Source organism: Ambystoma mexicanum, chromosome 2p (genome assembly GCF_040938575.1).
Source record: "Ambystoma mexicanum isolate Mex_15411 chromosome 2p, UKY_AmexF1_1, whole genome shotgun sequence".
NCBI classification, from domain to species: Eukaryota; Metazoa; Chordata; class Amphibia; order Caudata; family Ambystomatidae; genus Ambystoma; species Ambystoma mexicanum.
In genome coordinates, this window is record NC_090923.1 from 1,141,137,886 (window position 1) to 1,141,165,126 (window position 27,241).

At 47.6% G+C, this 27,241-nt stretch overlaps 1 protein-coding gene across 2 annotated transcripts in view; it reads right to left on the minus strand.

Moving 5' to 3' along the window:
* Positions 1-6,211: 6,211 nt before the first annotated feature.
* The window catches only part of WDR45 (WD repeat domain 45), a 387,946-nt gene continuing 366,916 nt past the window's right edge, over positions 6,212-27,241 (minus strand). For both annotated transcript variants that reach the window (XM_069645221.1, XM_069645222.1), the window contains one exon: positions 6,212-6,702. In XM_069645221.1, coding sequence (XP_069501322.1) covers positions 6,593-6,702 — 110 coding nt within the window. In that variant the 3' untranslated portion in view covers positions 6,212-6,592. The remainder of the gene's footprint in view (positions 6,703-27,241) is intronic.

Sequence of the window (27,241 nt, forward strand, 5' to 3'; positions counted from 1 at the left end):
GGTCTGGACGTCCTGACGGAAGTCGGTCGCCCGGAGCCAACCCCGTCGTCGTAGGCAAACTCCGTTGCCCAGCTGGCGGAACCCGGTATCGGCAATATCGGTTGCCACCGTTATGGCGTGGTCCGACGCCACCTCGCCTTCTTGAAGTATTTCCAGGGCCTCGGACCTCTTGTCGTCCGGTAGGAGGTCCAATATGGGGGCCAGCTTAAACCAGAGCTCCCTGTCGTAACGGGCCACGATCGCCAGGGCGTTGGCCGCTTTGATCGTCGTCGCCGCCGACGAAATGACCCGTCGCCCCATGGCGTCCAACTTCCTACCCTCGCCGTCTGGAGGGGAATTCGACGTTGAGGCTCCTGACCCCGCCGCTTTCTTCTTCGCCGCCGCCGAGACGACCGAGTCTGGCGTTGGCTGGGCCCTGAGGCACAGGGGAGCGGTCTCGGGGGCCCGGTATTTCTTCTCGTACCGGTCCCGTTTGGCTGGTGCCGTGGGGGGGGTTCTTGAGTACCGACAGGCCCTCCTCCCAGATGTCATAGATTAGAGGCACCGCGATGACAGTCTTCCTCTTGGCCTCCCGGCGCTGATAGAGGAAACCTTCCTTTTTCTGCTCCTACGGGCAGAGCTGGAACAATTCGGACGCCCTGGCGATCATGGCGTGGAATGAGCCAATCTCGTCGGGCGGAGAGGCCCGTGCGACGGGAGACCCGTTCCGTCGTCGTCGCCCTCAGAACCCATCGTCGAGCCCACCGCACCGTCATCTCCCGATTTGTGGGAGGATGAGGAGGGAACTGTAGGCCTTACGGGGCGAGTGGAGGAGAGGGTTGGGTCCTCCGTTGTTTGTTCTGAGGACTTCCCGACGGGCCCGGTTGCGGGTCCTCCGGCCTGGACCGTGGTAATCTCGTCCTTATCTCAGAGCATAAGGACTGGATCGCAGACAAAGTGGCCGCCAAGCTATCCTGAGGCCTAGGTTCCGGCTGCGCCGGAAGGGAAGGCTGCTCTTCCTCGCCATCGTCGTCTTCCTCGGTTATCTCCTGAGGATCTTCCTTTACGGGATCGAACCTTCTCGAATTGGACTTCGAGATTCTTCACGGCCTCGGTCAGTTCCTCCTCCGAGGCTGACTCCGAGCTCGAGGAGGCTACCGTGCCCCCCCTCGCTTCTTCCATCATGGTGGCCATGACGATGGGCTGAAAAGAGGATTCCCTCCTTGGCGGCAGGGAAACTCTAGTCCCGGAGGCAGTCTCCGCTGGCGGGGTCTCTGCCGGCTTGGCCAGAGTCGCTGCGATCGCCTCGATAGAGGCCTTTGCCTGCTGGGTAGGGGCCTTCACCACCTTAGGTGCGTCCCAGGCCTTCTCCTTAGGGGGAGGGGCGACGCCTCGCTCCCCCTCTCCCGAGATCGGACGGGGCTTCTCCCGAAGCTTACCCGGGGTCTCAGACTTCCTCTTCCCCGAACCGGAGCGCTGGCTTGTGATAGACGGTGCCGGGGAAGGTGCGCCCTGCCTGGCGACCGAAGAGCCCGACCTTTCGGCGCTCCAGGAGCCAGCGGACTCGCGGCGCTTGGCCTGGTGTTGGGCCACCATCACCGGGGCGCCCGCACAGGACAGAAGCCCGCTCGGACCCTTTCTTTTTCTTCTCACCCGTTGAGCCCTTCTCCAACCAGCTAGCGAGACGGGATCGACGGTCCCTCATGGTCCGCTCCGACAAGTTCTTGCAGAACTGGCAGCCCTTCTCTACATGAGTCTTGTCCCCATGAAGACAGTAGAGGCATCGCGAATGCTCGTCCTCCTTAAACACATTTTGCAGCCGCATCCAGGGCAGCTGCGAAACAGCTTGGGTCCGGGTGACGAACTCGTGTCCTGGGCCATCTCAAAGTAGGCCGCAAATCTTCTGGAATCCTCCAAAAGGTTGATTCGACGAAATCTTCACCCTTGAGGGGCGTAGGAAAATCCCGCAACGGGTACCCGTTAACGGGAGTAGAAACGGTGGAGCTTGAGGCTCGATTAACCGAAAAATGTGAAAATTCACCTGAAAAGGCGCGAAAACGTAGCAAAAGCTCGAGAGCTATGCACGAGGTCTCCCAACACTTGAACGTGCTGTAAAAATCTGAAGATGGCTGCCAGAGGCGGGGCTTAGGGAGATGGCAGTCATTGGCTGTGGTCAGTATGACGCAGAGATCAGTGATTGGTTACTACTACGAAAGACAGATTAGAAACGAAACTGATACTGATTTTTCTTTACCGAGCATTCCCAGCCTGACGACGGGGAATATTCATGAGCATGTGAATCCATGCCAGACCCCATGCTGGAGAAATAAAATATCATATCATAGCATACCTTTCCTGCTACAAAACCTTTGATTTCTTCACTTAGTTCCTCACATCTATTTTATTGCTCTCTTAATCTTTGGTCTTCCTGTTTCTCGCTTAGCTCCTTTAAAAAGTCTGTTTTTAATGCCTTTTTGTCTGTTATATGTACTTTTTCCTCGTGATTCTATCTCTCAGTCTATATCCTCTCTCGGCTGGCTACCGTTTCACACTTGACTTAAATTTTATTTTCTTTGTATTGTTTTTAAATCTCTTTATGGTCTTGCTCCTTCTTATCTTTCATATCGTTTCTTTTAAACTATCTTCTCCTTCTCTCTGTTATTAATCTCAATTTCTATCAGTCCCTCGTCCCCCTGTCTCCAATCACATTGCTTGTGCCCCTCTCTCTTTGTTCGCTTACAATTATTCTTTATTTCATTCTACAATTAAGAGTAATCTTCTCCAGTCTTAATGTAACATTTTGGAAACTTTCTACACCCCTTTATCCTGATTTTATTGTTCTGTAAATGTTGATCTGTGCAGCGCTTTGGAGTAAAGCGCTATATAAATGAATAAAAAAATGTGCCAAGAGAATTGCATCGCGGCCATGGAACATGCCGCTCATAATGTATGTGTCAGGAGACAAGAATTGCTGAAAAACAGAGTACGATAATCAGCATGCCTGTGCCACTGCTAATTAACATTACATTGCTCTGAGAATAGAAGACTGAAAACATTTACTCATAACCAGCCCTACAGATAAGCAGAGGACCGTCCACTTATATTCCCTATGAGCAGGCAAATACTCCCAACAAAAGAAAATGAAGAGTTAAAATATTTTCAGCACAAAATAGGAAACAATGTATTCATAGCAGTCTACTCTCTGCTTTCACCAACAATGTTGCACTGATAACATTGGATTAGTGGGAAATAGTATATATTACCACTTCATCTGAAACGAGCCTTTACAGAAAGGTTATTCTTTTAATTGGCATGAATTAGTAGGTGGAAAGAAAGTATACATTACAAAAAGATATCTTTCCTCACGCTAGAATATGTTTCCACTCACTCAAAAACTACCTCCACTGGCGTAAATACATTTTGACTCCCTGAAAAATATTTTTACTCCAACAGTTCGGGAGTAAAATACTCTCACTTCCAATCTTATCTGGGGCCATGCGTGTAACGCTGTCATTGGTAAAATGACTGGACACAGAATCTGATGGATAGTTTCTAGGCCAACGCTTCCTCGCCGCAGCCTAAACTAATAAGACCATCACCGGGGGTACCCCAAGGAGTCCCTTAAAAAATAACCACATAGGTTAGCTTCATAAATCGGCTGCACTACTCAGAGGTATAATAGAAGCAGTACTTTCTCCTGTAATTAGCATCTTTATGCAATTCACTGTTGCCAGTTAAACATGATAGAGGGGATGCGAAAGCCTCTTAACAGAGAATATATTGTTATACTGAAAAGCCACAGAAGCTGTGTACAGAAAAGAAAACTGAAAGCAACTGTTTCTAAAGGTTGTTATCCTTTATCACAAACAAGCAGCACCTTTTCTTCATTGTACTGTTCTGTCGAAACCTCCAAATTGGATTGTGAAAGTGGCTGAATGTGCCCATGCGCTGCACTAAATTACCCTTATCCTACTATCTCACCTATGCTGGCCTCCAATACTAGTTGACACAGTTCAGTATAACGTTTGGCTACCCTGGTGATTGTAGCAATAAAACATTATATGGTATATGTGTATAACCACAACATATTTTATTCAAAGCCTCATCGTGATATTATGGGGCAGTTTAAAATGAGACATACAATATCATTAACCGGCATCCATGCACACAATTATTTGCATGGTGGGCCAGATTATTTGCAGAATTCACTTCCCCTCATATTGTTGGGTAGGATTATACAGGTGCTCAGTGAAATGGATGATTTACAGGAGAGATAAGAGTTACTATAGCATTCATTAACTTATGTGCCCAATAAAACCCTGGAAACTTGGAAAGTATGCAGATTGCCTGAAAGGCATTCTAGATTTCTGAATATCTTTGCGAAGTACGAGCAATGCCAGGAGTATTTCCATACCCATAATCCTTAGTAGGCCAAGCAATGTTGCTCTACCCTCCTTGAGTAATGTTAGCACTGCTAAAAGAAGAGAGGCTCAGCACATTCTCTTCGCTAAAATTCTTAGAGGGCTAATTAAATAGGTTTGTGAGGTAACCCTCACATAGTGGTTGTAATGTAAAAAGGGCTAGATCAGCATGTTGAAAGTAGATAGTATAATTATCTTTCTTAACACGGGAATGCTAATGGCAAGTAACTGCAGTGACATTATTGATGCATGAGAAGGTAGCAATTGTCTGTGTGCACTTCTGATGCTCTTCTGAGTGGTACCAGACTGGGAAGTTGGGCAAGCACACAGCTTAGAGGGAACATAGCCCAGGGGCAGATATATAATCCACTACCAGTTTTTAACCAAGTGCAATAGGAGGTACTAATCCAGATGTGTTGCCAGAAGTAGCCCATTTTGATCCCTTCTACGGCTGTAAACATGTAGGTCATGTTCTTGGCACAGCCCTCTCAGTGCTAAGTATGTGACATGCACATTTTTTACGGATATACCTCAAACTGCGCTGAGTACAGTAGGAAAATGCAGACGGCGGAGAGCTCTGCTGACTGTGATACAGAGCCCTATACAGACTGCCTTTTGCATAGATATTGACACTTGTGTCCTGCTACAAATGTATTCCTTGCATGTAACGCGGATCATTAATCAACATGATCCGGCGATAGTTCCTCTGGTACCTTTGATGTATTCTGGCAGTGAACTCAAAGCCACCTGATGCAATCAGAAGACACAGGGTGACCGACCGTTCGACAGAGAAGAGCCTACCACAACCAATATCCTGCTTAAGCCAGTGGTTTGGCAGATGACGCAATATTTTTTTTAAACTGACGATTAATGGCTGTAAGGTTTTGTATCCATCATAAGCTTTGTCCTCGCTCTTGGAAACCACCCACACTATCATTTTTCAGCCTACTATGCCTTTACAGAGAGTCAATGAATGGCCATATGTAAATCGGGGTTGGTTCCACCCTTTGCGGTCTCGTGCATGTGACCTAGCAGTTTGGCCTGGATTGCCCCTTTTGAGGTGGGACCAAGCCTGATGGCTCGAGAGTTGCCCAGAGGAATGCCATTGGTTATGATTAAGTCACACCTTGCAGGTATCAAGGTTCAGTCACTGAGCTTCTTTCAAAGCTACTCAGATACAAGGCAAAGAATAAAGATGGCATGTCCAAAAAAGGGAAGTGTGACAGAAATCAATTCTAAAACCTGCAGCTAGGAGGAAAAAAAAGAACACTGCATGCGATTGTTGTCGCAATTGTGGGTGAATGGGGCTGAGCATGCAGAAGGAATATTAACACGCTATCCCTCTTCTTAAAAATGTCAAGAGATATTGGACCTCATTAGGAGTTTGTCAACGCAGCAATAACATACCGGTAATTCCGTTTAACAGCATGTTAACGCACTGGCAAAGTCCAAGTTTGCCGGTGGGGTGGCCAGAATTACCCTCAGCCAAGAGCTAGAGATAATTCCGCCATGCCACCAGCAAAAATAACTGGTATTACCTTTGCCGGTAATACCTGCAAATCTCCCCATGGAGTCCTACGGGGCTCCATGGAATGGGGATTTACAGCCATTGCCGGCACTCATAATCCAGACTGGGTGCTGGTAATGGTGTTGCAGGTTGCTGGTATCCTTGTAATGAGGCCCATAGTCTATTGCACACGTTTTTCTGAATGTGACTCCAGCCACAGAAAGGATGGAGTGCAGAACGAAAAGATACAAAGCTGATTTGCCCAAGATCATATTGCAATGGGCTTTATGACACACACCAAGTCCAATGTCAAAAAGCGATTTTAATAACTATCCTGGCGCCAGATACAAGTTGGAAAAAGAATGCACGCCTGCAAATCCATGAATGATCCATGATGCAGAAGTGGACTGTTCACAGGAGGGACGTGTTGAGCTGAGGAGGCAATAGTCACACATGGCACAATCGGAAGTGCATCACACTACACACTGCTATACTCGTGGCATTCACTTGTGTGTGGCACATGGTGTGATGCTACGCCAGGAGTCTGCAGTGTCAAAAAGTCCAAGGTCCGCACACCGCCCCATATTCCAGACTGGACTGCTAGAGTGAGGGTGCCCAGTGCCCAGCATTCCAGGGTGGGTCCTATTCGAGCAGAGTACAATGTCCGGTTCACAAAACCTTCTGGTTAGAAGTCATCATCGTCACAGATGTCCAGGTACACATCGAACGCTTCTCGATTGCAGTTACCATCAGGGGTGAAAACGTACTTGTGGAAGGTGCCATCCACACAGATAGCTGCAAGAAGGAGGAAAGATATGAACATCATTAAAAGTTACTCATAGTAGTCACTCCTGTATTTGTGGTCTTATAGCAGGGTACTAGACAAGGTCGCCCCCCACTTTAATGAAGCTTAGAAGGCTAAGGTCAAAATCCCTGGGTACAAAGACCCACATTCCAACTCTTGCCATCCGAGTCCTTTTTTCAACCACCTGTGACGGTAAGGCTAGAAAAATGTTGAAGGAATGGTGAGTGGGGTGCATGACTGACGAAGAGGAAGGTCTAAGAGTACAGAAGATTGGGCATCATTACATGTTTGGTGGTATCATGGTGGTAAATCTGCTGTACCACCAAATGGATTTACTGTTACCGCCACTTGGTACGGCGGAATTACCACTGGATGCAAGTGGCGGTACAGTGGTGTTAGTCCCCATTTAGGATTTCGGTAGAATTCCCACTGGTGGTAATTCTGGTGAAATTGCTGTTTTTTGGCAGTAATGTGGGGGAATTACTTATAGCCTTTTGCTGGAAGTTTTTCATCCACCTTACTTCCAAACCCATAGTTTGGCGGTGCAGTATTGTGGCAGTAATGGAGTGGTAACTCTGTTACCACTGCATTACAACTGTTTTTGCGGAACTCCTAATGAGGCCCATTGTACCTCAAGTACACTAAGGGGGTCATTACGACCAAGGTTGACGCCGGAATCCGCCATGGTGAATGGTGGAATTACCGCCCCATTCCAAGGTTGGCGGGGCGGTAATTCCCCAATCACCATTGGCCCTTCCCCATTCCCATTTTTGCCCCATAGGGCTCAATGGGAATGGCGAAGGCGGTAATTATGATACCTCCAAGGTCCCTTTGCGGGTCCCTTCCTTAACGGCTGGTAAAACCAGCCGTTAAGGTAGAGACCCGCAAAGGGACCTCGTAATTAGGCGGTAAGGGGTTAACGGTGCCACCACCTTTTACGGCACCGTTAACCCCTTACCGCCTGGGTCGTAATGAGGCCCTAAGTAATGTTGACCTATTCTTATGTCACAATACAGTACCTTTAGTCCTTGGTTGGAACATATTCCAGCCCTGAGCTACAATGAGAGGTCTACTGCAGTGTAGATAAATATTTTCTTTAGTATGGCTTGACTACATTGGATTTCAGCCATGGAACTAGCTTCTACTGCGCGGTGCTTGCAGAAAGAATGCACAGTAACCCTGGTGTAAGCATTAGGGATTACCTCAATGGCGACATATCTTTGAAAGAAAGCCCTTACGGCACAAGCAGGAATGCTGGAGTTAGTGACTCAACAATACAACCAAGCATGCGGCATGCTGTTGAGGGTTTAGTTTTTGTACCAGGAGTAGGAATTTCCACATGTAACAAACAATCTATAATAAAACCGAAAAACTAAGTAAAAAAAAAAAACAGCTCATCAGCATTTAAAGTATATTAATAGTTTCCGGTTTGTGTATCCAGCTTAATGCCAGATTCCTTCCGCTTCTTTGTGCTGTAGCAATAGCTGTTATTATCCCCCAGTTGTAAAGGTACACAATTTATCGACCTCCAAAGGACAAAAAACTAAGTTGGCCCTGCTGGAAACTGAACTTGCCAAGACATTAAGTCATCAATAGTGGTTTCTGCCTCAGACATAGGGTTCACATAAAAAACAGACAAGCAGGACCGAAATGAAAATTCAATTTGTTAGATAAAAAGAACCGTGATGAATTAATATGCAACACGTTGTAGTAAATCAAACTCTTAACAATGCTTTGTAGTTTGATTTGGAGTTTATTATATGAGTCCCCGGCGGCTGCCGTCGTCCAGCCTCACCGCCGTAATCTGCAACGTTCACTTCTCTGCATTCGAAAACAGTAGAATGCAGAGAACCGAAACGTTCGCAGATTGACATGTAACATTATGAATATACTGTAACATCTCCCTTCCTTATACACAACCAAGAAACACCAGAATATAAGGAAAATGTATATATCGGTTTGAAGAGGTAGGAAGGGAAATACAAGGGTTAAAGAAAACAGGGAGAAAATAAACAAAGGATTGAGGATTAAAATTAAACCAAACACATGTCTATGGGAAAAAATCTCAACCAGTCCTACAACAAAACTGTACCCTCGTCGCCATTTGTAGTAAATCAAACTCTTAACAATGCTTTGTAGTTTGATTTGGAGTTTATTATATGAGTCCCCGGCGGCTGCCGTCGTCCAGCCTCACCGCCGTAATCTGCAACGTTCACTTCTCTGCATTCGAAAACAGTAGAATGCAGAGAACCGAAACGTTCGCAGATTGACATGTAACATTATGAATATACTGTAACACACGTACAGAATTACTGCTTGATCAACTATAGGGATACATTCCACCAACAGGGTTCGAGTAGCATCTGACGGACATCTTGAGCTTCCCTCTAATTGTTTTTGATGTAACTCAGAACATCGATATGGGATGAACCCCATAGTTGCAAGTTGCCAACCTTCAATTGTTTTTTGTGTTCGACCAGAGTGCACCCCTTTTTCACTACATGTGCAGTCCCTTGCAGAGCAGCATTGTAGGGTAGGGGTTATACAGTGGAGCTTATAAACTACATAATAAATACTAACACACGTTTTGCCCCCAGTAATCGTGGTAAGTCCGTCAGATTATGAGTGTGAGAATGGCGGTGTTCATTACCATTCGTAGAGTCCATTGGACTCCTTTGGGGGTTTGGAGCATTTACAGCAGGCGGTTATTTCCCATGCAGTAAATCATACATTTGTTGGAGGCAATGTGTAGCAAAACCTCCACCAGAGTGCTGAAGGTTTTTCCTCCACATTACTATCAAACTTGGTGGTGCGCTAAAACTGGCACTAAATTCATCACCACCCCTGTATTGCCACACCGGCAGAGTAGTAATAAGCTTCCCCTGCGCCCACCCCTCAGCTACACAAAACGAAAAAAAGGAATAGCTGGTCGAGAAAATGCTGTATCTTCCTGCGGTAATGTCAAAATTCCATAATCCTGTCATGATGTCACAGTAAGAGAATACAACATTCAGAAGGTGAAGAAGTAGCTAATGGCTTCCTATAGAAGACACTCACAGAAACTCTATCTCTCATGAACTCTGTATAAAGCTATTCAGACAAGATATCCAGAAACTAGCTGTCCCCCTCAGAACATGAGTGAGTAAATACTGTGCTGTTGGTGACCAGGAGAACGGCACTGCAGATGTCACCTGAGATCCAATTAATGTCACGTGTCCCTTCACCTGCCAAGAATGGGATCTGGTAAAGACCCCAAAATAGGACCTACAGTCACCTAAACACTCAATAAAACTGCACCGCAGAGATGAACCGACTTAAATCTTTGTGTCAAGTGTATGAAAGGAATGTGCAAACATTAAATACAAAGAACATGGGCACAATTCCATACAAGACAATCCCTGTGTGTCACAGAAATATTCCTTTTTAATCGATATGTGTTTATTGTTTTAGAACAACAATAACAAGGCTAAATATGAAAAGGAAAAGGAGTAGGCAATGGTACTCTGAAAATACTCAACATAAGAACCCAACATTGTCAGACCCAGAATGCCCCCCAACACTTCCCCTACCAACCACGGATGTAGGCAAGTTCTGTATATGGTCCATCAAAGTTACCCACCTTCAGAGTGTCGCCTTACAACTCAGCCTGGCTACAATCTAATATCAGGGAGAAATTGTACTGGCGACCCAAGGTTAAGGTTGCCCCCCCAGCATTCACTACATGAACCATTCATTAGACCCAATGCGCGCAACCTAGGGGGGCAAGTATACTCTCGGTTATGTCATGCAACACAATCCAGAAATCTACCCTACATTATGAAAAACAAAGATAGGTCATCTTGAATGACAAGTCGTTTTTTCATGGATCAACAAGTTCCACATCTTTGCCAGTCAGCCGTCCATTGTGGGGATGCATGCAGATCTGCAGAAGCTGGATATAGTCTTACTAGCAATTAAGACACTCTTAAGGGCTAATTGCACACACTCCCTTTTATTGTATTTCAGAGTACCTGGGAATTCGCTCAGAAGACAGGCCGCTGGCTCCAGAGGTATCTGTAAACAGGAGGCCTGCTGAACCACCTCTATCGTTTCCGCCCAATGCAACTTTAGTCTGGGACAGTACCACCATATGTGAATGTATGTGTCTTCTCCACATCCCTGCTAATATAACCCTGATCCTGGTTTCGAAAATGTTTAGTCAAGTTTAGGGTGAGGTATCATCTGGACAGCATTTTGAAGTCTTGCTCAGTGAATTGGGTACTCTTTGATGTTTGCCTTGTATTTTGCCACATGTCCTACCAAACCTTATCGGAGGTTCCATCCCAGATCTTTATGCGAGGTCCCCAGGTTAGAAAAGAACGAGCTGTTGGTGGATATATTTAGGCTCTTTTATAGATTAGGGGTCAGGCTCGGCAGATAATATAATGTTTTCAAATGCAGTAAGGGGGCTGGTTGCAGCCACGCTTTTTGCCCCATCAAGAGTCCAGTACCTCCACTGGTAATAGCTGATCCGTTTGTCTTCAGTGACCTTATAAGTTTCTTTACATGATTCAAAGAAAAGCAAGATTAAATTGTATGGGTGTGAGTGGCCCCAAGAATGTGGTCAGATTCAAGTTCTTCGCAATTCGTCCTACGTCTTCACACATCCTTTCAGGACAGGGAGTTCATACACTGCTCTCGGTCTATGTTTGTGCTGGAGCCATGCCATGTAGTGCAAAGGTTTCCCAGTTATGGCCTCTTCCATCTTCTTCCAGGATGTTACTAAATTAAATAGTTCTATACTTGCAAAACATAGTACTACAGGACATTCAGAGCTGTGAGCCCTCGGTTGGTCCTATGCCTAAAAAGAGTAGAGGTGGAAACTCTTTCAACTGAGTTATTCCACCCAAAGGCTGATTGATCTCGTTAAGATTTTCTGGGAATTGAAACAGGGAGCGATATTGGGAGAGCATGAAAAAGATGCATTATAAAAGGCAGCATCTTCATCTTTATCGAGGTAATCCTGCTGAACCAGGACATCACTTGATTCTTCCATCGTGCTATATCTGAATTAATTGCTGCTAGAAGGACTAGGTAATTTGCCTTGCAGAGGCACGAAACACTGGAGATGAAATAAATAGCCAAGTGTTTTATGCAATCTGCCGCCCAACTTAAAAGTGTTTTTCTGTAGCTGATCTAGCCTCTAAGGGTACATTCAGAGTATTCCTTTTATCCAAGTGGGCTCTGAGGGCTTATGTGCAATGGAAGCAATCAAGTATTTGCCACGGAGGGAAGTGAAGGGGGGGGTTGTTGGGTTCTCCCAAAGACACAATGATATCATCAGTGAATAAAGTAATTGTGTACATCTTGCCTGCATAGCCGATATCCTGGATCAAGGAAGACAGGCGGCAACTCTGTCTGGTCTTTCTGGTTGGCCCAAACCAGATGGACATGACTACATCACAAAGATGCTCCTAGTAAAATCTTCCCCTAGTTTGCAAATCATGATCACTCTCTTCAACAAAGGCCACTCAAAGCAGTCAAACGCTTTTTCCAAGTCGAGGGCCAGCATACTGCACAAAGTCGCTTCTTTGCAGCTTATCTCTGGTCGATTCACCTCTTTCTATACATTACCAATGGCTCGTCGTCCTCTCACAAAACCGGAGTACTCCACACCCAATATCTCCAGGAGAACACTTGGAAGCCTATTCAACAACATTTTAGCATATCATTTCAAATCTGTATTGAGGACCATATAGGACGACAGGAGGGGCACAGTTTTGGGTCTCAGCCTTGTTTGTGAATTTCTGATCCTTGCTTCCCCCATTGAGAAATCAATTTGCACATTAGCCTAACTATGGTGAAACAGTCATAGAGTGAGGCTTAGTAATTGAGTAATCAAGGACTTATAGGAGAAACTTGTAAAGCCATCCAAGTCTGGCTCTTTGTTGGTCTTCAATGGCCAAAGGCTACCAGGGTTTCTTCCTTTGATATGTTGCTATTCAGAGTTTCCATTTCTGCCTCTGAAACTGTGGGCACCAAGGAGCTGCTCAGAAAATTGTTCATGACTTGCGTTCCCAGGTTTTCATGTGTGTTGTAAGGGTGCAGAAGTATATTTTCTTTGTATCAAAAAGGGAGTGAGGGGGGTGGGGGAGTTCTTCCAACTCAAAACTGTAGCGCCAAGTCTGGTACACTATCCCGCCAGATTGGACTATAAAATTCAGATTTCCAGAAAATGTCTCTTTCTCCCGCATGGGGTCTGGCATGGATTCACATGCTCATGAATATTCCCTGTCATCAGGCTGGAAATCCGCGGTAAAAGAAAAACAGTTTCACTTTCACTTATAAACTGTATTTCTCCTCTAAACCAATCACTGTCCTCCGGGTCATACTGCCCCCATCCAATGACGGTCCTCTCCCTAAGCCCCTCCTCTGGCAGCCATCTTCAGATTTTTACCGCACGCACGCTTCAGTGTTGGGAGTCCTTGAGTTTGCTCTGCAAGCTACGTCTAGGTTCTATTTTTGTTCCAAAAGAGCCTGTGCTCTCTTTTCTCCATCTGCTGACAGCGGGCATCCTTTGTCGTTGAATTTCACCGTCCCTCAAGGGCGAAGATTGTCGAAGTTTCCAGAAGACCATCGGCCCTACTTTGCACCCTCCGACCATGATGGAGGAGAAGGAAGATCCCTCTTCAAGCTCTGCACCAAGTGCAGGCTACGGAATGTGTTTGTTGAAGACAAACACATGCAACGCCTCTAATGTCTGCATCCGGACCACAAGGAAGGAGAATGCGAGATATGCCTTGGTTTCTCCAAGAAGACAACGAAGGACAGGCACAGTAGACTGGCGGCGTGGCTGAACGCCAAGGCCTCTGCCCCATGCTCCGAGCAGTGTCATGCCTCACTCAGGACCGGCCGGTCCGAAAAGTGGTCTTCTAAGTCCTTTGAGGGTGCCTCATCCGTGAGGACCCAAGACAAGGTCATGAACCACAAGTTCGGTCCACCGGGGTCACCACGGAAGCGGGTCCCACGGTGGCCAGGGCGCGCTCAACATCGCCATCCGCTTCCATTGGCAGCTGGCAATAGAGCTCCCCCTCAAAAAGGAAATCATCCAAAACCCAACTAAGCTGCGGCAGAAGGCTGAGAAGCCACGGGCGGAGGAAAAGAAAGCTGAACTGCCCAAGAAGGTCCAATCGGCGCAGGATAAGTCTTCGTTGACGATAGAGCTGGTGTCAGCTGCTCTTACTAAGGCGAAGGGGGCTGACCCCGGGAAGGTAGCCCCCGCGGCTCAGAAGGTGTCCCTGTACCTGAAGCACGAAACTGCTGCAGTGAATTTCGCAAAGTGTGCTGGCACGCCGGAGAAGGTGATGCTGTCTCTGACCCCGGTTCTGACCCCTCAGGGTTGAAAAAAAGGGGGGGGCAAGGAGGACCCGGATCAGCCCCAGGCTGTATCCCAGGCCAAGGAAGTTTCACCCACGGACGACAAGGACCTGGAGTCCTTACCCACGGTCCACAAGGACGTAGAAGAGGGCGGCGCGGGCCTAGTGTTCTGATCACGCCAGCTCAGCCCCGGATGTGTCTGGACATTCTGTCAACCCTCAACACCTTGGTGTTGGAGATTCAGAAGCGGATGCCACAAGGCCTCGTCCCATTGGTCTCCCAGGCCTCTGATCAGCCGCCAACGAAGAGGAGGAGGCGTCATCTGACAACCCCATTTCTGCCTCCACATCCCCGTCGGGCCCTCTCTCCCCCAGCAGACCAGGACATGGATACGGCAACAACGACTACATCGTCGCAGCAGGCGGCGGGTCTCCGCAGCCTAGGGTGTCCCACCAGATGAGGTGGTGTTGTTTCATTCCATGATCACCAGAGCCTCCGAGCTGTTCCAGCTTGTGCCCGGATAAACCAAGAAGGAGGCTTTTTTTTGTACCAGAGGCATGAGGCCAAGAGGAAGACAGTCATGGCAACGTGTGGGAGGAGGGCCTGGCCCTCTTGAAGAACACTTGCACGGTTCTGCCAAACGGGATAGGCTGGAGAATAATTACCAGGTGCCAGAATCTGCACCCAAGTGCCTGAGGTCGCAACCATCACCGGATTCAGTGGTTTCGGCGGCTGCAAGGAAACGGTTCTCTAATCTGTCCTTGTCATCTTCAGTACCTCCGGGCAGCGTGGGAAGGAAGGTGATTTACACCGCAACGTACACCATCAATATGGCCAACGCACTGGCGATCCTAGCCAGGTATAACAGGGAGCTGTGGTACAAGCTGGGTCCTATTTTGGTGCTCCTCCCCGACAATAAGAGGATGGAGGCAATCGCTCTCTTCCAGGAGGGCAGGTGGTGTCGGATCACGCCATCACTGTGGCGCTGGACATTGCTGACACAGGGTTCCGACAGATGGGGAACGGTGTCTGCCTTTGTCGCCAGGGCTGGATTAAGGCCACACATTTCTGCCAGGAGGTCCAGACGAAGGTGCTGGAGATGTCTTTCGACGGGGATAACCTTTTTGAGAAAGTCGTTGACGAGACCGTACAGGCCATCAAAGTGGATAAGGAGACTATCCGTTTCCTGGGCACACTCCAGCAGCACCGCTCTTCTAGAGGAAAGTCGAGCAGGTCGTCCAAAGATTTCTCCTCATTGTACCGTCAGCCTTCCAGATCTACAACTCAGGAAGCGTAGAGGCCTTCCCAGGCATACGATGGAGGAGGGCAGCACTGACGTCACCCGCAAGGCAGGACACTGGCGCCAAAGCAAGCCTGAACCGGTCAGGACGTTGAGCCCCCACCCGTGCACCCCGGTGGGAGGCAGTCTGACGAGGTTCGTCAGCGAGTGGGTCACCACCGACAGATGGGTGCTGGACGCTCTCGCCCAAGGACACTCCAGTGTCCCGTCAGGAGAAGCACATTCATCAGCTCTTAAAGGAGGTGCGGGCCATGCAATAGAGCTAGTCCCCCAACGACTATGGGGCTCCGGAGTCTATTCCAGATACTTTTTGGTCAGAAAAAAGATGGGGGGGATGGCGGGCCATTCTGGACCTACGGCATCTAAACAAGTACCTCAAGTCTCAGAAATTCAGGATGGTCACGTTGCAGCACATGCTTGGCCAACTGGAAAAGGGGGATTTCTTGACGTCGCTGGACCAGGAGGATGCCTACTTTCACATCCCTATTCACATCCGCATTCACAGGAAACACCGAAGGTTTCTACGCTTCATAGTGCAGGGACAGCGCTATCAGTTCAAGGCCCTACCCTTCAGCTTGAAGTCCGCCCAGAAAGTGTTCACAAAATGCCTGGCACTTGTGGCGGGCCATCTGCGTCTACGGGGGAATACATGTATATCCGTACCTCGACGACTGGCTCATCTGGGCCCACTCGCCAGAGAGTGTTCTTGGTGGTGAGGATCTTCACAGACAACACCCCAACAATGCTCTACATCAGGAAACAGGGGGGCACTCGATCCCCAGCGCTCTCCATGGAAGCACAGGACGTGTGGCGCTGGGCAGTCGGCCAAGAGATGTTTCTCGTTCCTCTTCACTTAGCGGGAGTCAAGAACACCATCATGGACTCCCTCAACAGGGAGTTGCGCTCGTGCCATGAGTGGGAACTTCGGCAGGACCAGGTGAATCACCTCTTCGTCAAGTGGGGCAGGCCCCAGACCGATCTGTTTGCGGCAGCGGTGAACTCCAAATGCCAGACATTTGCCAGCAGATTTCAACAAACAAGAACAATGGGGGATGCATTCCCCTTCTCGTGGGGAGGCCTATGTCTGTGCGCATTTCCCCTGTTGACTCTCCTGCTACAAGTCATCAGCACACTCAAACAGTGCAGATGCAGGATTATACTCATCGCCGCAGTGTGGCCACGGCAGATTTGGTATCCAGACCTTATTAGTCTGTCTGCATCACCCCTGGTCAAGCTGCCAGTAGTTCCGGATCTGCTCACCAGAGAGGGAGGCGCTATCCTGAATCATCATCCAGGGTTGCTGAACCTGAAAGCTTGGCTCCTGCATCCCTAGAGTTTGGAGGATACGAGTTGCCTGCTGGCAGGAAGATCCTCACCAAGGACAGGGGGTCGTCGACTTTGAAGTGCTACAGTCACAAGTGGAAGCAATTTGCTACATGGTGCCGGTCGCAGAATATTCCCCTGTTAAGAGTCACACGCACGCGTTTCGATCAAGGTTCATCTGGCGGCTATCTCCCACTACACAAGGTCTCCAGGTACATCGTCACTTTGGTCTCATTGACTCGTCAAGGAGTTCCACAAATGACTTTATCGATCTTTCCCGCCGGGGAAGGTGCCTGCCCTGGCGTGGGAACTCAACGTGGTGCTGACTAGGCTCATGTGGGCCCCATTCAAGCCTATGCATCAGGCTCCTCTCAAGTTCCTCTCATGGAAAACGGCTGTCCTTGTGGCCATCACCTCTGCCAGGAGGGTAGTTGAGATCCAGGCCCTATCCTGCAAACAACCATACCTGACTTTCCACGAATTGAGGGTGGTGCTGCGAACATACCCCTGTTTTATACCGAAGGATTCGTTGGAATTCCACCTCAACGAGCCTTTGGTGTTGCCTGTTTTTTTCCCCAAAGCCTTTGTTACCGGTTGAAAGGGCCTTGCTCTCGCTGGACGTTGCTTGTGCCCTGAAGTTTTACGTGACACGCATGAAGGGCTTTTGGAAGACTTCTCAGCTGTTTGTGAACTTTGGTCCTGTGAACCATGGGAAGGGCTTGTCCAAGGCTTCCATCTCAAGGTGGCTCTCCGGCTGCTCCGTGCACTGTCATCGGTTGGTGTACCGACCACTGCCCGGCCGGCCGAGAGCCCACTCCACCAGAGCGATCGCTGCGGCAGTGTTCCTGTCTGGTGTGCTCCTACTGGACATCTGTAGGGCAGTTACATGGAGGTCCATGCACACCTTCACAAGGTTCTGCTGCATCGACAGGGATTCCAGGGAGGAGTCAGACGAGCAGTGCTAGGCAACTTGTTCACTTGAGATGAGTCTGTTCCGGAGGTAAGAGTTAGTTGCTTCTGTTGATCCTTGCCACCTCCCGTGGTTGTGTAATGTTGTACTGCTATGTATTCGCTATTCCTGAGCATGTGAATCCATGCCAGACCCCATGCCGGAGAAGGAACAAGTTACTTACCTGTAAGAATTGTTCTCAGGGATGGGTCTGTTGTCAATTCACATGCAAACCCTCCCTTTGACCCCTCTGTGGCTCTTCTTGGTCATACTGGAGCCTTAAGCGTTTACCAAATCTGAAGATGGCTGCCAGAGGAGGGGCTTAGGGAGAGGACTGTCATTGGATGGGGGAAGTATGACCCAGAGGACAGTGATTGGTTTAGAGGAGAAATACAGTTTATAAGTGAAAGTGAAACTGTTTTTCTTTTACCGCGGATTCCCAGCCTGATGACAGGGAATATTCATGAGCATGTGAATCCATGCCAGACCCATGCTGGAGAACAATAGTTACAGGTGAGTAACTTGTCCCTTCTCTTTCACATGGGTCCCAGAACCAATTGGGTTGTTTCGGGATCTCCCTGACTTGTTTTCCAACTCCTTACTTACAGCGCAAAACTATGTGGGTCCCAGACTCCTTTATATTTTCAAAGCTCTCTCTGACTTGCTCTGGCCCTCAGCCCCTTGACTATATGTTTGTTCACTCTTGTATGGGTCCCTGACCCTTGTGCTTTGCTGGGCCTCGTCCAACCTCATATGGGTCCCATACCCTGGTGTGTTGCTTTCGCCGGTTCTCTACCCCAGCTTCACTTAATGTCCAACTGAAAAAGACCTGGTGTACTCTCCTGTCAGGTACTGTTCCATATTCGCTAATGTATAATGTTTGTTTCAAGCTCTCTCGTCTTGGTTTTCTCCGGGTCCCAGACTCTCGTATATAGGCTTTGCCTTTGTATCTCTTTCGGGTCCCCAACCCACCTACTTTGGTTTTGCCCCTGTGGTTCACCTGGGTCCTAGACCCCTTTTGTATCTCCTCCCTAAAGCTACGATTCCTCACCAACCCAGGGTTCTAAGTCCAATATCATGGTCGCTTCTCTTGAGGTGGAAAATCAAAGAGCCGCTATACTTTTGCATGGCCTGAAAAGCCTATATCTCCCATGCTACCATCCTGGATATTGGAGACCAGTTTCTTGTCCATAAATATATAATCTAACCATGAGTATATGCAGTGTGAGTGGGAATAGAAAGTGTACTGGCTTACCTGCTGGATGATTTTGCCATCAAAACCCACTGTTGCTGGTTTTGAGACCGAGTCCAACAACTCTGGTGGGAACAGTGTCTCTTGCCTGTGCTCCAGGTTGTCTTTTCAAGAGCTTGGTGTCCTTCCTGAGTCTTCCTTATCCTGCTTCTGATCCTCCTCATCTGCATGGGCAAGGCCTTCCATCCTGGAAACATTTTCCTGCACCATTTTAGTGTAGTTTATTGCCGTTTACTACCATGATCTCCTGCGTTGGTGTTGGAAGCTGCCACCACCCATCAGCATTGTCCTACTGTAGGGGCTGTTTTTGCTGGTGTGCATTCCACGTTAGCCAGCTGAGTCACTTTGGTATTCCTTGTGCAGGCTCTTCTGTCCTCCTGTGGTCATTTCATTCAATCATGCTACTTCTTGGTGGAGGGTCCCACTTCTCTGAAGGATGATTGTTCTGTGAAGGATGATTGTTCTTTTGTTAATTTTATTTATATAGCACATGCACAAGGCCCGAGGGCATAGTAGCGCAGTGGGTCGTGCAAGCAATCATAAGCTCTGTTTCTGTGTTGTTGAGAGTAAGGCAGATATTTACCATCCAGGATTCCATCAGGTCAAAGATGTTATTAACACTATTGGTGTCTTTAACATAGTCCCCATAAAGTGGAATCAGGCATTGTGTGTTGTCCGCGTAGATTGTGAAAATCACCGCTTTTGCTTCCAGTATCTTAAAGAGTGGAACTGTATAGATGTTGAAAAGTGTAGGCGATATGCATGCCCCCTGTGGTACTCCACACAAGACCAGATAATCCTCTGCCCTTAATTCGTTGAAAAATACTTTCACTTTTCAACCAGAAAAGAACACCTTTACCCATTCTGCTGCCTCACAAGAAAAGTGGGCTGATTTCTGAAGCCTAGGGACAAGTATTGCATGGTCCACCAGGTCAAAGGCCACAGATAGTGAAGTAGCATCAGGATTACTGTGCTCCTTTTTCAAAGCTATCCAGCATGTTTGCCTTCAGATCTAACAGAGTGGATTCGGTGCTATGCGCACTCCTAAAACTTGATTGCTGGAGGCCTAGTATGTTATGTGATTCCAAAAAGTCCTGGATCTGGGTGTATGCAGCCTTATCAAGAATCTTAAGCAGAAAGTATGTTAGAAAGAGGACGGTAGTTTTCAGGTTGATCTGGATCCAATTATGGCTTTTTCAGGAATGGAGAAATCCATGCTTGCTTAATCGAGGTAGGCCCAGTATTTTCCTGAAATTAGCAGTTCCCAAATGTGGTGATTAGTGGTGTTAACTGCAGCGAGCATGCTTTAACAACCAATGCAGGGCAAATATCTCCCTTGAAAGTGGTGGGTTTAAGTTTGAACAGCACCTTTGAAATTTCAGCTTCAGTCACTGCTCTAAAGATAAATAGGGGGATTCTGTGCAATATGGGTGCGTTTCTGTTATCAACACCTACAGGGCCCTGAGCAGCTTGTTTGGCACTCACATTTTCCCGAACAGTCTCCACTTTTTTTATCAGGAGAGCCTGAACGTCGAGACACCATTTTGAGTTTTTAAAAGTTTCATTAGCGATAGGACAGGGATTTTCAAGTTCTTTTAAGATTTTAAAAAGCTCTCTGATGTTAAATGATGCACTGTCAATTCGGCAGTCATATCAATGTTTTTTTGCTTTGCAGATGGCGATCTTATGTGCCTTCGCTGTGGTAGCGTATTTGCACTTGAGGGGTCTTTGCTGTCTCACAGCTCAGGTTTCTGAGTCAAAGGATCCTTAATTTTGCCGTGTAAAGCGAAGAGTTTACTCACTGAGTTAGGTCTTCTTGGAAAAACGTTTTCAGGAACCAAAGTCATAAGTACTCACCTGTAGGTCAAGGGTTGGTGGCTTGTTCCTGATATTCACTCAGCAGGCGGACCTCTGTTGGATTTTCTCATTGACTTGCATTAGGATCTGCGCCCTATTCAGTCTCAGGGCTACACTGTGTGGCACCGGGCCCCAGATCTCTTCTTGCACAACTGGCAACTTTCCCTCCATAGTTGTATAGACCCCCAAACGTTTTGCTTTTGATTTTGAACCTGTCCCGACTTTTACAGGGAAGTGAAGCCTTCAGCGTCACTCCTGTGGCCTTTTGCTCATTCTGTTATGGGGAAACGATCAGTTTTTCAGACTGTCAGTACTGGGAAACAGCTTCCCTTTTGACTTTTGCACTTTTGTAACTTTTTAAGTTTGGAAACAGCACCTTTCAATGCTGTGCAGTAGGAATACCTTTGTATCACCCTAATCTTTTACACTTGGGATTTTTAAAGTGCCTAGAGACAAGCTGGTGGCACTGTTGGATAAGATTTTCATATTTGTGATAAATCTTCCTGACCTTTGTCAATGCCAGAACATTTTGCTTGGACTTGGTGATTATTTTCCCTAGGTGAAGAGGAATCTTTTTCCCCCTCTCACTTAGTCTTTTATTGTTTTTATGGGTGACCTTTTTATGTCGTTTGATTGGAGTTATAGTTTTCTATAACATTTGGGCTTAGGCTGGGTTTCCCCTTTGGGCTTCCCCGTTAATTTCTCTTTAATGTACTTGGGTGAACTACTGTTCCTAATGGGTAAAGGAGGGATTTGTATCCCCTTTACATTTTATATGGTGAGCCAGCACACCCCACTTTATGTGGAGGGATGGGGGTTACAATGTATCCCCTTTCTCACTTTTCTGTAAAATGTTTGTTACAATTGCAAGTTTACTTGAATGGCTGGTGGCAGTGGTTTTAACTTAGTGACTTTTTAGTCTTATTACTGTTCATTCAGCCTCAGTAATGCACAGAAGGTCCACCATTCTATTAGAATGGTGGGGTCCTTCTTTTTTGCCATTTTTAAGTATCCCTGTTGTTTTTGAAGTCTTCCCCTGCCATACTAGGCAGGAACGACCTCAGTGGAAGCTTTGCTTCGGTGGGAATCTGTTGCATTCCCCGCCCAGGCTCTAGAGTGTCTGAGAAGGCAGGAAGCGAGGGAGGAGTCCAGAACTCGGCATTCCTTTGTCTTTCACCTTGCCTGAAAGGAACTAACTTCCAGCGGGGGGCTGGCTGTCCTGAATGGACAGCCCAACCACCCCTTTCTGTAAACTGCAGGGAGAGTTTGCAGAAGTTGTGCTGTAGTTCCTGATAAATAGTCTGATCCTGGGAGCTGCTGACAAGTCGACCACTGGAGCTGAATCAAAAGAGGAAGATGAAGAAAAGACATCTGTAGTGATTTCAAACGACCGGAGAGCCTGCTGTGTACCGGGAACCTGATGCAACCCTTCCTTCCAATTTACCTGCGGGCCCCGAATGAGACGACTCCTACGCAGAGGATGCTGTGATCCAATAGTCTCAAGAAGACCTGCATTTTGAGCCATCCCACGACGTGCTGCGACCTTGCTGGTCTGCAAACCGCCAATACCCTGGGACTTCAAGCCTGAGTACGGTGCATGGTCTTCCGAATGCCGAATCCAGCTGAAACTTTGGTGGACTCCTGCTGGAATGCCAGAGACACGATGATTTGAATCCCTAAAGTCCCCTCACCAGAGTGCATGACTGAGAGGGGGAAGAGCATGCAACCAGCGATTTTCATTTTTCATCTGGCTTCTGTAAAAAGGTGCCAAATCCACAGAGCCACGAGAATCTGTGAAGAAACCTTTGCTGGAAGCACCCTCTGATGACTGCTGCTGCGAGTTCCCCTCCAGTGTCTAGTTCGTTCGTCTCCAGACCAAGTATTCAGTGACTGGGTGCTGTGCTGCTGCATTCTGAAGGCATCCACTCTGAAGCTCTTCTTTTCTTCTAAGGTACTATGTTGGCTTGGGTAATACTTTAAGCCTGGTGAGCAGGTCAATCTCCTTCTTTTTGATAGACACTTCCTGCGCCTTTTCAACTTCCTTTCCTCTCCTTCTATCCCTTCGTACCCCTCTCTGGCTCCTCTGCCACCTCCTTCCTCTGCAACCTCTTCGGCACCCGGTGCTGCTTCTCTGGCAACCCTGTTGCCTCCCTCCTCTGCCACCCATCTGGCACTCTCTTCTCCCTCTTTGACTACCCTTCCTTCTCTTTCTTCCTGTTAGGGAGAATTCTCTGTTTAGGCTGAATTTCCCTACCTAGTGAGTCCCCCAGCAGCTTTGCTGGATTTCTGGGGTTTAATTTTTTTCTCCTGCCAAGAGTGAGACTCTTTTACCCTCACTCTTGGACATGTTGAAGTGTGTTTTCTTGGTTAAACCTTGTGTTGAATGGGCTATGGGGTCTTTTACTCCATAGGGCCTCATGTATTTTTGTGATATGGGTCACACAGCACCCTCTGTGCCGTGACCCAGGGGTGTCCTAGGGACTCCCCAACATAGACTCCATACCCTGGGACTGACTACTGTCTCCCAGGGCATGTAAAGTCACCAAAGACTTTGCTAGTCTTGAATCCTGAACAGAACCAGTACAAACCATCATATTGTGGACGTACTGGCTGGGGCAATTCGATTGCCCCAGGGTCTGTTAGTCGAGGGGGCACGTCTCCGTCCCCCCTGATCGAGTTTTGGCTGGTGGCAGTGGAAACTACTTTTTATATTCGACCGCGAATATTTCCCTATGGGATTTCCCATTGTTTTAGGCTAACACATTTAATTATTTATTTACGGTAGCCTTAAACATACCGCCGGTTTATATATTTATTTTTATAACTCCGGTTGGGACTTTTTGCCAAAACTTGATTCTAAAATGGCGTTGGTGTTCGCCTCTGTAACTCTGACCCAAAGTGGAGCCCTTTGTTCCACTTTTGGCGGGCTTCTCCACAGAAGCCCTCCAAAGTGGTGCCACTCTGTCTGGGGTACTTAGGAGGGGTGGAGGGGGATTTAGGCACCCTGGACTGAGTTACCTTGGTAACTCAAGTCGCACTCCGTCCTGATTGGCCCAAGTGGTGAGCCGCCCGGCTCACCACTTAGCATGTTTGAGTGACAGCTAGGCTGGGTGAATGGGGGTTTGCTGCATAAAAGCAGGGCTTTGGGGACTGGGACTTCAGAAGTCGCCACAGGACCAAGAATCCGACGAGGGAAGAGCTGAGCCGACCTGCTTCGACGACACCACCCGGTGGAGCCCTGCTGAACCGTCTCACCACTTTTTCCCGACGACCGAGGAGAACTCTTAACGGAGTGGCTCCTTCCCTTGACTGGTGGGGACAACCAGTTTTCGCCTTCTTTCCGTCCTTTTGAGGTATCTCGTGGCCGCCTTGCCTGTGCCAAGCACCCCGGCATCCGGAATACCACACTTTACCCCCATACCGCGAAAGTCGGTACCAACCCTTGAACCGGAGGACTCCGCGGCTGGTTTCTTCCCGGGCAGTGCTACGACCTTTCTCTTCTGCTCTTCAGCGAGATATTCTTCTCCCCTGACCGACGTCGAGCCTTGCTGTCGCTGCCTGGAACAACTGCCCCCGCTGGAGGATCCTTTCCGCTTAAGGTACTGTGTTCCGCCTGGCTTCCCTTGCTACCGACTGTACGGGGTAGATTTAGTCCCCGGCTTTCGAACCTGGGAGTGCCTGGGACACTTTGGCTAAACTTTCTGAGCCACTCTAAACTCTTTTTGACTCTTTGCAAGACTTTGAATCTCTAACTAACAGTGTGATCTTGGGCACATTTTCGCTCCGGCTACTCTAAGAGTGGGCCCTGCCTAGTGACTTTTGCTCACCTGTGACTTTATTCTTCGTTAAGCCTATTGCAAGTGTTCTGGACCTTAGAGTGGTGTGTCTAACCTATTTCTGCTTTTTCTCTCCCTTTCTTGGAAACTACTAGAGTGTCATCTAACGTTAAGCACTCACCTCTGTTTTAATTAAGTGGTGTTAACCTAGAGTTGTCTAGATAGGAGAAAGGATTGAATTTACTTTCAGTATAACTGTGTTGAAGTGCTTTTACTATATTTTTGCTAGAGTGTTTTTAACTTATGTGTATTTTAAATAAATAACTATATACTTTTGAAACCAAGCTCTGGTCAGTGTTTGCTTGTGCTATTGTGTTTTGGTACATATTGTGTATACTTTACATACTGCCTAACTCTTCTTGAGAGAAGTCTGACTGCTCAGCCACAGCTACCAGGTAAATCTGGGTGGTACAGACTGCTACCAAAGGGGTTTACTGCTCTACCTGTAGTCTTAAATCTTTTGCAGTGTTCCCCAAGGGAACTGCACAGGTTTCTGCCTAACACTGGTGTACAGCGGTGGGATTTGTATTGAGTATACATTTTATTGTGCTTTAGATACCTTAGTGCAACTAACCACAAAGCTTAGCACTGAAAAAGTAAAACCTCTAACATGTCAGTTATAGAAAGCTATAGTCAAGAGTCCCTTGCAGCCAAAACTGCTGATTGTTTAAGAGTGCTCTGTAAACATAAGGATCTCCTGACTAAGGGCAAGAAAATGGAGCTGATTGAAAGATTGTTAGCTAACCAAAGTCTGGGTGATGGTTCAGAGGAGCCTACCACTCCAGCAACTGTAGATGACAGTATTGAAGTTAACATGGAACAAAATGTTGATGTTTCTGAGGAAGAGTCAGAAGAGGAGGGTGAGGCTGTTGTAACTGTCCCCCCTAGGCCTCTGCCTGCTCTACCTGCTGTGCCTACTGGACCTTTACCAGGTCCCACATTTAGTCCTCAGTACTTTGAACTAGAGAAAATGAAGCTAGAATTGGAGTATAAGAAACTGAATGCTCAAACTGACAAAGAACTAAGGCTAAGGGAAATGGAGCTCAAGTATGACTTAGAAATGAAGAAATTATCTGTTGAGAATGTTTCTCTCTCTGGCTCCTCTAGAAGTTCCAGTCCTAAAAGACCCCGGATGCCTAAAGAATTGGTTGGTATGTATGAGCCTAAGTTGGATGTGTTGGATTGGTTGTCTCTGTTTGAATATAATCATGGGCTCCAGAACATCACAGGAAATGACTTACTCACCTGGTTGTTCTCTAGGCTTCCCCCTGTTGCAACTGATGTGGTAATGGAGATGGGGGAGGAGGATAGGAAGGACTATGAATGTGTGAAACTAGCTTTGATAGCTAGGTTTGGGAAGACCCCTTCCCAGTATCTTAAGAGGTTTAGGAACCTCAAAAAGCATGATGGTACCCCTTGGGCTACCTGGGTGAGTGAATGTTTGAAAAACTTAGAGGGATGGATTAAGGGTTACAAGGTGAACACTTATGAGGGAATGAGGAATCTCTTTATGTTGGAGTCAATTTATGATGCCTGCTCTCCTGAGCTCAGACAGCACTTGGCCGATTCACAGGAATTGGATCCTAGGAAGCTAGCTAAGGCTGCTGACTTGTGGGTTGCCAACAGGGCCACTCACAAGGATTCTGGGGTAACTCAGAAGAAGGATGGGGAGAAACAGCCAAAAAAAGACTCCAAAGAGAATTCTAATAATTCCTATCCCAAAGAGGGCCCCAAACCACAAAATAACCAGGGTAAGCCACATGGGAAACCTAGTCAGGCTACTGTACCTTCTGGCCACAAGCCAGAAGGAGGTCAGAACAAGCCACCCTTCCAGAGAGCATTTGGACAATGCTATGTCTGTCAGGGTACTGACCATATCAAAGGAGATCCCAAGTGCAAGGGTAAACCTGCAGGGATCAGCACAGTCTCCTTAGCCTTCACTCCTGAGGATGAAGTACAGATGGCTAGTGCCCACTTTGAACTCTTTGCTGAAGAACCCTTGGGTCTTCAAGCAACTGTAAACTTAGAGCCTATGGGTCTGGTTAGTCCCCAGAATAGGGTTGTGTATAACTCCCTACCTGTTAACTCTAAGGTGTATTATGTGGACAGTGTTCTTGTCAATGGCCAGGATACTCCTGCCAGGAGAGACACTGGGGCCAGCAGAACAGTAGTGGATGAAAGCTTCTTTCAACCTGAGGATGTGGCCAAAGCACCCAAAGGTCCCACTAAGATGTCTGGAGGCCCTGTCCAAATGGTTCCTATTCTACCAGCCCTCATTCAATGTAACAACATGACAGTAAGGATCCCTGTCAGTGTTCAGGCTGAGGTACCTGGGAAGGTCCTGTTAGGGAATGACCTAAGAACTCTAGGAGTAGTGTCACATACCCCCAGGCCTCCCAGTATGGAGAAGCAGAACTTAACCAAATTGGCTAGACAGGCTACCTTGAAGGACCCTTCTAAGCCTGTGGGACCCTCTACTGAGAACCCCACTACAAGCCCTGGTGTTAGTAAGTTGACCTCTGACCCAGGCACCTTTCAGGATAGTATGCTAGGAACATGGGAGCCCCAACCAAGCTCCATCATTGTTCCCCTAGTCTCAGAGTCTCTGACTCCCCCTGCTTCTGAGGAAGAGGTGGATAGACCAACTAGGCCCCTA